The 12,920-nt window shown below is 49.6% G+C and overlaps 1 protein-coding gene across 7 annotated transcripts in view; it reads right to left on the bottom strand.

The window, feature by feature from the left end:
* DOT1L (DOT1 like histone lysine methyltransferase) overlaps positions 1 to 12,868 on the bottom strand; it is a 75,886-nt gene extending 63,018 nt beyond the window's left edge. For 6 of the 7 annotated variants that reach the window (XM_042023335.1, XM_042023341.1, XM_042023334.1 and 3 more), the window contains exon 1: positions 12,742 to 12,868. In XM_042023335.1, coding sequence (XP_041879269.1) covers positions 12,742 to 12,822 — 81 coding nt within the window. In that variant the 5' untranslated portion in view covers positions 12,823 to 12,868. Of the gene's footprint in view, positions 1 to 10,025; positions 10,140 to 12,741 lie in introns of those variants that run through there. The other variant, XM_042023336.1, reaches the window with a different exon arrangement.
* Positions 12,869 to 12,920: the final 52 nt, after the last annotated feature.

Genomic DNA, 12,920 nt, shown 5'->3' with positions numbered 1-12,920 from the left:
CCCTCCTCGTGCTCCAGGCTGCTCTCCCTCCCTCCTCCCTGCGCTGGAGGGGATGGAGCACACTACGTGCTGCTCCTGGCCTGGATGTACTTTCCAATGTTCCTGTATTTATGTCATCTGAGAGGCCCTTGGAATCTTCTGAGCCACATAAATGGAAGCTTTTCACAATCACCCTTATCTCTTTAATGTGGAAAGTATTTAAAGTAAAGAGTTACAGTCTGCAGTAATTTTTGAGACTGCCCAAAGCTCTTCTCAACAAGTTTTAAACAAACCCAACCTAAACACACATTGAGTTGTTGCAGCCAACCCTCTCCAGCTGAACTTTCAGAGTTCTGGTCTTCAACCTAAATGCTGAATTTTAAATTGAAACGTGAGTTCTCAGAGAAAGTTCAATCGTTTTTGCCAAGATATTTCATTGGAAAAAGTAACAGAAAGAAAGCAGACACTTTCTCAAAAGTCACTTCAAAGAGAATCCAACATTCTATGGAAAACAGTGGAGCACAGTTCCAGCCAGCAGGACTCAACAGCTTCATAGTTCTGATTCTTACAACAGGTTTCTTCATCCACATGTTCCTACACCTCTGAGCACAGGAGTTTGGAGCCAGCAACACACCCCCACTGCTGTAACTCTGAGCACACCAGTGGCCCCAGCACACACAGCTCCTGTCCCACAAACACAGGGCTGCATCCTCCTACAGACACCAACTCCTGTCACCCTTCAGGCCATGGAGGTTGGACCACAGAGCAAATTTTAAGAGTTCAATCTTTTCCTTCACCTCCTCATAAAAAAGACCTTCTGTATCTTGCAGATACGAGAAGCCCTAATATGTGATTTAAAAGCCAAATAAGACACTGCCCAAAAGCTCCTTCCAAATATCTATGTTGAAGCAATCATTATCCTTTTCTATAATCACACTCTTTTGTTTGTTAACCCAAATTTAAAAATCACCAATATGAGTAGAACTCAGGTGCTGGGCACTCCCCAGGCTCCCCAGGGAATGGGCCCAGCCCCGAGGCTGCCAGAGCTGCAGGAGCGTTTGGACAGCGCTCTCAGGGATGCCCAGGCTGGGGTTGTTGGGGTGTCTGTGCAGGGCCAGGGGCTGCACTGATGATCCTGGTGGTTCCCTTCCACCTGAGGTTATTCCAGGACTCAGCAGCACTCACAGCTCTTACTCTGCCACCGGGGTGAGAAAACTAAAGCAGCCCCAATAGCACACATTATAAATACAGAGACCACGGTGTGCATGACAGGATCAGCAGCAGCCACAGCTCAGTTATCTGTGCACAACTTTGTTCTACAAAGCACCAAATTCCTAATAAAAGCAGCTAAATCAGCCATTTCTACAGAACAGTCTACAAGAGCAAGGTCAGGTATAAATTAGAGTTTGCAACATTTTTGCCACAAGCTGGCTGTTGGAAAGGTTTGTAATTCCCCCTGAACACAAAGCCCTACACTCCTCCTCCAGGTGTGGCTGCTTTGGTTACATCAATTTTTCAAGTTAACATCCCTTAACATACTTAAATGGCAAGATTTTGATTAATTCTGTGTTCCAGTACCATATCCCAGACTCCTGGGTGTGTTTGTACAGGACAGTTATCCCTCAGTGCAACAATCCATAGTCTAAAGTGAATCTATAACCTAAAGGAACAGTTTTAAATGTTCTGATTTCCATCCTCAAACGCAAAGAACTTGTTCAGTTAAACTGGGCAGCCAGCACTGCCTGGAGCAAGAAACACCACCCCAGAGCCCTTCCAAATTTGCATCTTTTTTTTATTTGGGTTCTTCTTATGAAACTGTGCTTAGCCTTGAGGTAAGCCTAAGTTGGAGCTTGGGGGTGAACACCGTATTTTTCTAAACTTCATCTCACCACATGTCAAGTTAGGCCTCATCCAGACTGGACAGGGCTTGGAGCAACCTGGGATGGTGGAAGGTGTCCCTGCCCATGGCAGGGGGTGCAACTGGATGAATTTATGGTCCCTTCCAACCCATATCTGGGATTTCATGATCCTATGAAAGTGGGATCTTTGTGAGATCTGATCGTCTACACAGTAAAAAGGTAGCCCAAAAAGCCTGCAGACCTGAGCAGCAAACAAATGGTTTTAAAACCTGGATAAGTTCTTGCAAGAAAAAAAGGAACTACAGCTCAGGCCCCCTCAATCTTTCACTCTCCCAGCACCACACACAAACCTTTACAACCCCTTATCTCCTGTTCATAGGAACATTTCTGGGCATAGCCCAGACTAAACTGTCCCCCACCAAAGCAACCCCTGCCCTTTCAGAGACAGTTCTGACACACCAGACCACGCTTCCTCCCCCAAAAACAGGCCAGATGACCAAAGCAGCTCTTCAGAAGTGTGAAAAGCAGCTGTGGTCACGCAGGGGCAGAGCAGGAGGGACAGATCTCCTACAGCTTTCCCCTGTCCAGCAGATGTGTGAAAACCAAAGCTGAAACAAGCCGGTTACAAATAAATCAATGGCAACACTTGTGTACCTTTTAATGACCCTGTCTAGATACATTTCCAGCTCTCCAATGTAACACCAGCTCCTCCCAAGTCCTGAACACGGACACCACTCATGGATTAACAGAAGTCATTTGGATTTGCCAAATTCTGATCTCCATACGACCCGTTTAACTCGCAAAACAAAAGAGGTCAGTCCCACCAGCCCCTGGGTTTAAACAACAGCTTGGTTGCCTGCAGTGGCAGCTCTCTCTCCCCAGGCAGCAGTCCATAAATCCAAAGGAGAGGATGTTACAGCTGCAGACAAGATGGTTAGCAGAGATCAAAAAGATGGATTAGGAAAAGCCAATCAATCTTGCAGAAGGCTGGTGGGACAAGTGCCTCTTTCAAGCCCCTCGCTTCCCTCCATCTGGGAAGGATGATAAGGGTTTCTCTGGACACCAGGAAAGGCAACGTGAGCCGCTGCAGCTTCCCTGGCAGCCAGGAAAGAACCAGCATTCTGCGTGGCACACAGATGCCCTCACAAACCAGGGACTTTAGCCTCTCAGAAGCTTGTGCTCCTCCTCCCACAGGGTTAATTTCACTTAACCCGCCTAGAGAGACCCACCAGCACAGTCCCCCTGTCCAGAGCACATCCACAGCCAACACACCTGAACACAGGAGTCACAGGAGTCAGTGAAAAGCCAAAGCCAAAGCACTTCCAGCTGCTGCAGCAGCCAGGAGCCGCTCAATAAAGGGAGGATCTCGGGCTCCATGTCCTGCCAGCTCTGCCTTCCATCACTTTGCATTTTAAGGAGTTTTCCTTGTGTTCAAATGCCAGTTAAACCTTGAGTAAGGGAAAGGGAAAGCCTGCTCCATGCAGTATTCCATACTGGATAGCAAGACTCAGTTTAATATTACCAGATTTTATCCCAAATCAAGACTGTGCCGTTTTAGCTTCCATAGCAACAACCAAAGCACAAGTTTTCTTACCAAGAGAGACAAGGACCAAAAGTCTCCTCTGAACCACCCAATTACTGTCATTCCCTTAATCAAGAAAGCACAAGGACATTCACAAGAATACATTTATATTAGAATGTATAAAAAGAGATGTCCTGCAGAGAACACCTTGTGTCCATACTTTTCCTCCCAGTTTCAGAGAAGTAAAGACAAAGGAAGGAAGAGCTCCCAAGACTGCATTTGGAAGTCCATCTCCCACACAGCAGGAGGCAGCTTCAGTAGTTTCTAAGTTACTGCCGCACAAAACCAAATGGAAACCATGGTGGTCACTATGGCCTCCTTAACGGCTTCATAAGGACATTTAAACAAAAGAAAAGGTTGGCCCAAGATCCAAAATAAACTAACAAAGGAAATAAGCATTGGAAAAGAAGATCCAAACTGCTCTGGATAATCATTTAGCAACAGGGATTGCACTTCCACTGCCGCTACTTCAGCCACAGTAAGACGGGTTTGCCTTTCCACACAGCAATTCCAACTGTTGCTACGGACACTGCACAGATGCAGGAGGGAATGGTTCCCCTGGTACGTGCGAAGGGGCTGTGTAAATCCATTAACATGCAGTCTGCCTGCAGGAGTGTTACAGGCACACAGGACAGTCACGGCAGGATGAGCTTCCCCAGCTAAGCCAGACAAAAGAAGTAATTCTACTATGCAAAAAAAAGCCAGTTAAAAATAATGTTGATGTTTGAATATATTGGGGAATGCAACTACTTTGGTAAAACAGCAATTCACTGGTGTGTCCTTCTGCCCTCCCAGGCGAGTTTTAGGCAGTGACACACCCTGCCCACACCAGGGCAGCTGGAGGCAGTGGGCAGGTGCTGCGGTGATCCCATGCGCACGTGCACAAGAACCCAGGACTGCTTCTTGTGGGACAGAGGGAACTGCTGGGCTTTCACTCCCTGGAGCAGAGGAAGCCAGCCCTGCCACCATTTCACAGACAGTTTAACCCCATCCAGCCACCTGCCCTGTCACCACTTCCCCAAAAGTCACCTCTTGCTTACACACAGCAAAGGGAGGGGAGGCCTCAGCTAAAACTAAACCCTTGTGGAGTTTTGGCTCAGTTCCCTTCCAACCAGACCAGTTCACAAACACTGTTCCAAGGGTGAGGGCAGCTCAGGCACAAGCAGGCAGAGATGACAAGAGTCATTTCTACCTGCAGATGTTCCAGCTGCAAACCTGCACCTCCCCAGGAGCCATGGCCTGTGCTAGCAGGGGAACACCCCACCTGTGCAGGTACAAGGGAGCACAAGACACCTCTGATCACCCACACTGCCAGAAACAAACCTTCACATGGAACCCAAGGGAAGAAATGAACACAGAGTCCCAAAATCCCTGGTGCTGGAAGCAGCCACCGTGTCCTTCTCGAGCCCAGGGTCTTCCCACACCCTCGGTGGGTGCTGGAAGGAAGCTCATGGCACAACCTGAGCCCTGTCTCCTGCAGGGAAAACTGGTGAGACAACAACAGCTTAAAGAACCGCTTTATATTCTGTAAAGACAACTCAGTCTTGGACAGCTCAGAAATTCTGCTCCTATTAAAGACGCATAAATATTCCACATAACAGAAGTCAGCAATAAAACCTTGTACTTGTTCTGAAGCCCACTGGGCTCCTAAAGAAAGGTGCTTTCTTAGGTACAAAAAAACCCCAATAGATATGGGTTTTCCTTCAGAAGCTTCAACTTGTGGAGCAGAGCAGTCGTTCAGTGGAGGTTCTGAACAGCAGACATCAACTTCCAGCCACCAACCATTTCCACGAGCTTTTAAAGACTTTTAAATGACCCTACAATATTACAATGTATTCTTCACAGAATACAGAATTACAAATGACTGTTTGCTGTTGTGAGCAGGGATAGAAGCCAAGGTAAGATCCACAAAGACTCCAAGCCCAGCTCCAGAGGGTCAAGAGGCCACCCTGAGCCAGCACCTGATCTCCCAGGTCTTGTTGCCAACAGATACGGGAACCAGAGGGAACCACCTGCAACCCAGTGGGAATCCAGCTGAGGAATGGAAGAGAAGCCTCAAAAGCTCACAGTTGTTAAAATTTTACAAGTGTCAAAATTAATAATATTGCTGAGCTCCAAGAAGTAAATGACACATTAATGCCAAAACCTCAGGAAACTGCCCTTTACAGTACACAGAAAATAACAAAGAAACAGTATTAAAACCCATCAATTTTTTACTAAGAAACTTATTCAGAACTTTCTGTAATGTTTGGTTTGGCTAAGTTTTCCAATGTTTCATTTATCTTAGATTTTTCATCCAACACTACAAAGTTCTTTCAGCAAATTTTTAGAAAACTCTCATTCACTCATGAAATGAAACAAACCAAAATACTCTGAACAGGAACTTTTTCGTTACTCACAGATCTGCTCTGATCTACGAAACCATCATTTCCTGCTGTAAAATATACTCACCCTCTTCCTATGCTCTAAAAATAGTCCCTACTTTATTTGATAGCTATAGCAGCATGTGGCCAACTTTCCTATTCAGTTTTATTTCTTGTTCCTCTTCAGAGTTAGTTTTGTCTTTAATAATTACCATGAAAGTAAATATGTTCACAATTCCTAACATTAAACTTTCCTCCTTCTGTGGATCCTTCTGTTAGGAAGGAGAAAATAATTAAAGTAAAAATATGTTGAGACACTTTATCAATCTGTGACAAAAGACACTATAAGGGACAAAAGAAATTCACCCCACCTCTGGTCCTTGTGTTGATCATTGTAGTGCAGAACTTTAATCAGACAGTTAAAGGTTAACTCAAAGCAGGAAGAAAAAAAGCAAGTCAATGTGAAAGGGGGAAAAGAAAGAAGGAAGAGTACAAAAGTAGACATATGGATGTCTGGGGAGAAGGGTGATTAAATCCCCCATAAATCTCACATACCAAGAGGTAAGATATTTTGCCTAAATTCCCAGAGGCAACACAATTCAGTCCCGTATCTGAGACTTGAAAGGATAATCATCTCCATATATAATAAGGCTGCCACGAAGGACAAGAGCTGGAGCTGCATGTGGGGGCATGGATTTCCCCTAGCACACTGAAAGCTTTCAGTGCTGTGTCCAACTGGAGCTGATGGGTGAATTTTTAGGTAGATAAATTTGAATTGCCTGAGACGGAACTTTGGCTGGGACAGGAACATTAATCCTCACTCATCTGCTGATGAATGAAAGGGGGAAAATGAGCAATCTTGGACAGCTACTCTGTCTTTCAACAGTTCCCTTTCAGATAAATCAGTTACATTTAAAAAAATAAATACTAGTGGGGTCTTAAGATGCAAGACAAGAGACCAACTTTCACTTTTCTTACAGAAATACTGGGGAAAAAATGTCTGTTAACTGAACTCATGATTTATCTTGTATCCAACGGGTCAGAGCCTGGAACAAAAGGAGTCTGAGAACTGAACAAGCACCGATTGTCACTCAGGGCAAGTTCTACTTCAAAGGGTAAAGCCCAGAAGGAAACTGCTCTTCTGTGCTGCCCACGTGCTGCACAATTAACGCCGTAGGGCTCACCTGCCCCCCAAGAGCACATCCCTGAGTCCCCCTGGCACTGGGGAAAAGGACAGAAAAGAATGATGTAACTGCGCCAACTCTGTGATCTGCTGGGCAGTAGAGAAACCCAAGTGCTTTTGAAATGACGGAGTCAGTATTTCCCAGTTTTACGCTGCTCTCTCTCCCCACTCCAGGTGGTTTTACAACCGGGGAGGGCAGGCAGAGAGAGAGGTGCTGAGAAATCGGAACTGTGCTGAGTTTTCAAACCTTTCCCTCACCAGAGAAGCTTCTCTAAGTGATTAGTCATCCTCACAAGCATTTCCCAACAAGCTGCATCAACACCAGCGGGGGGAAACCCCCCCGAACTCAGCCTCGGCTGCCGAATTTCTGGGCGATTACTCAGGGGGTGAGGAGGTTTTTGCCTGGCAAAGGCAGAGCAACAGTTTCCTCCTCTGCCTCCTTTGTAGGGCCGCCTGCCCCGGGCAGGCCCTGACTCACATTTCACAGAGCGGGGCGGGGGGGCCGCCTCTGAAAACACTGCAACATTTTTTTCCAGCCCAGATATTTCCAGCGATCCCGTTCCCAGAGCCGCCCCACACACAGCTCCACAGGCAGCAAGGCTCCCACCCGCAGGGAGGATCAGGGGGGCTTCACCTTCCCCCTCCAGCACGGCCTGATCCTAGGGAAAAGCCGGGAGCACGTGCAAAACGTGTTTTCCATCAGCTCATCCCACAGGAGAGCAGTGGGGTATGGAATAAGGACGGGATGGATCTGTGGCCGAGGGCAGGATGCACAGGACCACCCTCAGCAGCAGGGCAGCTCCAGCCCCAAGCGAACAATTTAGCTCCTATTTAGGTCCTTCTCAAATTCATCTACGGCACCATTCTATGGCACCCAATGCTCCCACACCTGCCTCGCTGCCTGGGAAGTCAAAGCCAGGCATCGCAGAAGCTCTTCCCGGGAAAGCTGAGTGACACTCATAAAAAAAAGAGGATTAAACTCTCAGACAAGGTTTGTTATTCATCTCCACCGTTGATCTTTAATTCCAAAGGTGACAATCCCCACGGGGCTGTGATTTTCATTAACACTCCCTGCCCTTGAGGTCTCCCTGCACAGCACATTCCTTTGGTGACAGAATGGTATCAGCTCGATCACGACAGTAGAGAGAGAGAAAAAAAACCAAAACCCACACTCTGCACCCTCCCACCTGAACAAAATCCAGTAGTAAGAAGCTTGTATCCCACTACTCCCAGTAGCAGTCACACACACCTCCAGGTGCAGGGTGATGCTCTGACAACACTCAATTAGAAAATGAGAATTTTCTTGCCATCACAGCTGAGTGGAAAGTCAGCAGCAACGAGGAGGAACACAGACAAATAAATTAATTTTTCAAGCCAGACTTCTCATCACAGGTGCTTATTTTGAGGTTTAAGCTCCAGCAGCTCAGGGCAGAGGCACCTCACCCTGTAAAGATGTGCACAGCGGCAGAACCAGGACTGCCCCCTCCTGGGACAGAGTCAAAGTCTGGAAGAAGAGAATAAAATTGGTAGATGACAAAAAATGGTGTTACCATGTGGTAACTAGGGCAGAAGAAAAATTCTTGGCTGTGAAGGTGGGGAGACCCTGGCACAAGGTGCCCAGAGCAGCTGCGGCTTCCCCATCCCTGGAAGTGTCCAAGGCCAGGTTGGATGGGGCTTGGAGCAGCCTGAGATAGTGGAAGGGGGTGGGACTGGATGGGCTTTAAGGTCCCTTCCAAGCCAAACCATTCCATGATTCTGTGATCCTATACCCAGAGCACAACCCTACTGGAATGCCCAGGGGCTGCAGGAGGAGTTCCCAGGTGCTGTCACAACTCAAGCCCCTGGCCCGTACAAGTCAAAGGGGGAGAGGGGAACACAACCCACAACAACCTGACACACATGGATGCTTGCAGCCACCTTCCATGGGAATGCCACCCAGCAGGGGACAGAGCAACACAGGCAGATGTCGAATTCTGAAAGTGGAAAGGACTGGCACCCTATTGAACGTGACAGGCAGCAAGTCCTCACAGGCAGTGGGGGGTAAAGGACACGGTGGCACAACAGCCCTGCACAAGCAGGCCCTCCCTCAGCACCTGGCTGTGCCTCCTGTTCCCGCTCAGCCCTGACACCGTGATCACTCTGCCAACCCCAGCAGTGCAAGCCTTGAGGAGAGGAGATGAAAGAAGCAGTGTCCTGTCTTTGACAGACTGCAAACAGGCTTTTCCACATTCAACAACTCTTACGCTGCAATAGGGTGCAGTCCAGCAAACATCGATTTTGGGGACAGTTATTGGCCTCAGCAGCTCTGAACTTCCTGTTGCTTCAGCTCCCTGCGCAAGCAATCCCTCTCTGGTGCCACAGATACATCAGCAGAACCCTGCCAGACCAGACTGTAGGGCTGATCCACCCCACAACACTCCCACCCCTTTCTCCCTCCTGCACACACAACAGCCTGCGACTCTTAAGCAGGAATTTGTCAGGAGTTCAAAGTACAACCTGAGACACCTCACAGATCAGGCAGAGCTTATTGTGGTAAAATGAAAAACCTCCGCATTTAAACCTAATCCATATTCAAATTTAACTATAGTAAAAGAGACAAGAGAATGAATCATTTTAAGAAAAATTCTAGGGGAAAAAAACCTAAATACCTGCAAGTCTTAAAACTACACAAGGGGACTTCAACCCTTGTACCCTTCAGATCTAAGTAATGAGTACCAAGTTATGCTCAGCAATACTTGAAGTATGACTGAAAATGCCATCCTCCACCAGCAGTAGCCTGTTTAAGACCAGTTAGATCCATTAACTCCAGTCTCTCACCCAAATACTTCCTTTATCCAGGCCTGTATCTTTCCTAGTATCAAAATTAAAATTTTAACACCGTATCCCTGGTCTCTTGACTACCTGGCACGGGCAAAAAGTGGGGCAGGTACGTGAGAGCCGACGAGTTAACCAGCACACAAAAGAGCACACTCACTTCAGCTCTGATTAAGCGGGGCAGTCACAAAAACAGAGGTCAACATCAGAAAATATTTTGTGAGTCATGAGGAGAGATTACTCACCATGCACTATTCAACTTACTCATCACAGTGTGGCACGGCCAGCACGGCTCACCACGGCTTCATTAGGGCACCGTGGCCTTTCCTTTGAGGCGGCGGAAGGAGCCGCACTTTCAGTTTTGTGTGGAAGCCAGTGGGAGGCTGGAGCTGCACCACCGCCGCCGCTCTCTCTCCTCCCACGGCCCTAATTAGACTCGGAGGGAAATACATGTTTCACATCAGCCTCCCCGGCTCTTTTAGCATCCCAACAAGCATCGGGTTGTCAGCCGGGCTATTATCCGGACTCAGCAGTCTGGAGAGACCCCACTTTTCCTATTATACACGAAATAAGCAGCAGCGCAGCAATAAAGAGCCACGGTATTAATTCAGGCGTCCATTAATAGGAGAGACCAGCCTTCTACGCAGCAACACCGACGCCGCTAATTTAAGATGTAGTAAGAGCATAAAAATAGCCAGGTTACTCAAGGCAGGGTTACATCACACCACGGAGCCCGGGCACGCAGCAGGTTCACACTACAGAGCCTCGGATGTTGGGAAAGATGACTCCCTGGCACTGCTGCTGCTCTCGCCAAAAATAACCAGCCAGGACCGTGAGCTTCCCTTCCCCTTTCCCTCCAGCTCTCCTCGGAAAACACATCTCACAGCGTACAACAGGAAGCAACCAGAACGCCGCTAAATAAAACTCCTTGAAGCGTGGTGTGCTTTTTTTTTTCCCCTGCCCTCAGCTATCCCACCTTGCTTCCTCGGAACCACGAGCGGTGAAACTAAGAAATGTTCTGCTTACGTCAAGGCGAGCCGAGCTCTCCCGGCAGCTCGGGGCCGCGCCAGCGCGGGGAAAGCGCGGCTGCAGTTCAGCAGAGCACGATGTCAGCAGGCCAAGCGCTGCCACGGACACAGGGATTTGTTTGCAGAGCCCCAGGGTTCAGCCGGAGCCGCGGCCAGCGCCGGGGCGTGCGTGTGTGCGGGCACGCCGTGGCCGCTGCCGCGCTCCGCTGCCCGGAGCTGCGGGGCGCGATGCTGCTCGGCCCCAGGTGAAACGTCCACTCGGGAATGACTGTGGAGAAGCTGGCAATGCCAAGCAGACCGTTTAATGGCAGGATGTTTGGGGTTTGTGGTATTTCTCAGCACACGGGGATCACACCCCCACCACCATCCGCAGCATTTCTGATTAACTGAGAAGAAATTCTATTTATTCTGCCATTTTCAAAAACAGCTGCTCAAGTTTTCCCAAAGCAACTAAATCCTTACTTCCCATGCTGCAAAACACACGTTTCACCCCTAAAATAAAGGGCGGGGGGTTCGGTTTTTCGGTTTTTAAGGCTGTAGGAATCTTTGTGAACAGACATAAAACCATCCCTCCATCCCAGATTAGTCCCTATCCCGCGTAATCTTTAACCTCCGCTTCACACAACCCGCTCGGGGAGCGGGGTGGAGGCGGGGGGGAACACGAGTTAATATTTGGCGAGGAAAACCGAACCCGGTCATCGCTTGTACTTTCAGTTTCTGACAATTTGAGCAGAGCGCGCGCCCGCCAACACTGACAGAGCTGCCCAAACAGGAAAGGCTGCGTTTAACCAGTGTGTGCTGGGAGACACGCCGGGAGCCGCACGCCAGCCTGCATGGAGGATGTTTTGGAAAGGCACGGCTAGAGCAGCAGCCCCAAAAGGCAGGCGGCAGATAGGAGCAGGCAGCAGTCTCCCCCTGCCACGAGCGATATATTCCTAATCGCTCACACACAAGCGATTGCCAAAGCGAGCAACAACATCAGCAGTATCAGCTGCCCCAGCCTGTCCGTCCCAGCGTGTTCTCGCCGGGAAGCGGCTCACGTACAACAGCACAGCCTGGAACGCAGGAATAATCAACAGTGCCTGCGCCAAGTAAACATATAGAGAGGTTTTGCCTTTGCAAACTGTGCTCCGAGGGGCTACGCGCAGTTAGGGAGAGAAATTGCTCAAGGGTTGATAGGAAGCCTACACACATCCAAAAATACCCTTCCCGGAGCCTTTCGCCTCTCGTGGGATTGTCACTAATTTGAACATGGACATTGTTATCAAGGTCACACATCGCTCGCCCGGGCTCGGGAGAAAGTCAGGCAAGTTAAGGAAAAACGCCGCTCGGTAGCTAAGCAAGGACAAGTGACATTTTATTTGGAAGCACGAGGATTGCGGCTGGCTTGAATTCTGCTCGGGATAAATAAAAGGGGAGCTCCAAGGGCACGGCTGGAGGGGAACTGGCAGCAGCCCCACGACACCAGCGCTGCCTCCAGACCCACAACTGCCGCTGGCCACCGTTTATTCCCACTCTGCGGCTGGTCCTGGGGGTCCCCACGACCACCCGAGGCCATCCATAATTTAAGAGCTATTCCCCCATCCAGAATCCCTGGATTCCACCCCGCTCGCAGCAGCAGCAACGGTTATTAACCGGTTACACGAGCCCAGCGCGAGGAAAACACGAAAACTTTTCATTAACCAGTCCTCCTCCTCCCCGCCCTTCGGTTTAGTCAACCAATTATAAAATGAAATAGGGGATTTGACTTCCAAGCGAGCAGCAGCGGCACCCGGGGCCGGGGCTCTGGGGGGGTTCCCGCACGGGGGGCGATCATCCCGATGGATCCCGGGAAGGGCCGGCGCTGAGGGATCGCCCGGCGGGTGCCAGGGCCAGGGCAGGGCCGGGGGCGCTGACAGGGCGCGGGGCAGGTGCGGGGCCGGGCCATACTCACGTAGACGGGCAGCGGCCAGGGGTACACGGCGGGCTCGGCTCCCACGGGCGACTTCAGCCGCAGCTCCAGCCTCTCGCCCATGTCGGCAGCTGGAGGACGAGGCGGCGGCGGCCCCGCACCATCCTAGAGCGGCGTGTACCCCTGGCCGCTGCCCGTCTACGTGAGTATGGCCCGGCCCC

Source organism: Corvus kubaryi, unplaced genomic scaffold (genome assembly GCF_017639235.1).
Source record: "Corvus kubaryi isolate FWS band 111438036 unplaced genomic scaffold, C.kubaryi_AGA036_p1.0 37241, whole genome shotgun sequence".
NCBI lineage: Eukaryota > Metazoa > Chordata > Aves > Passeriformes > Corvidae > Corvus > Corvus kubaryi.
Note: the sequence above shows the minus strand (reverse complement) of the source record. Positions and strands in the feature narration are given on the sequence as shown.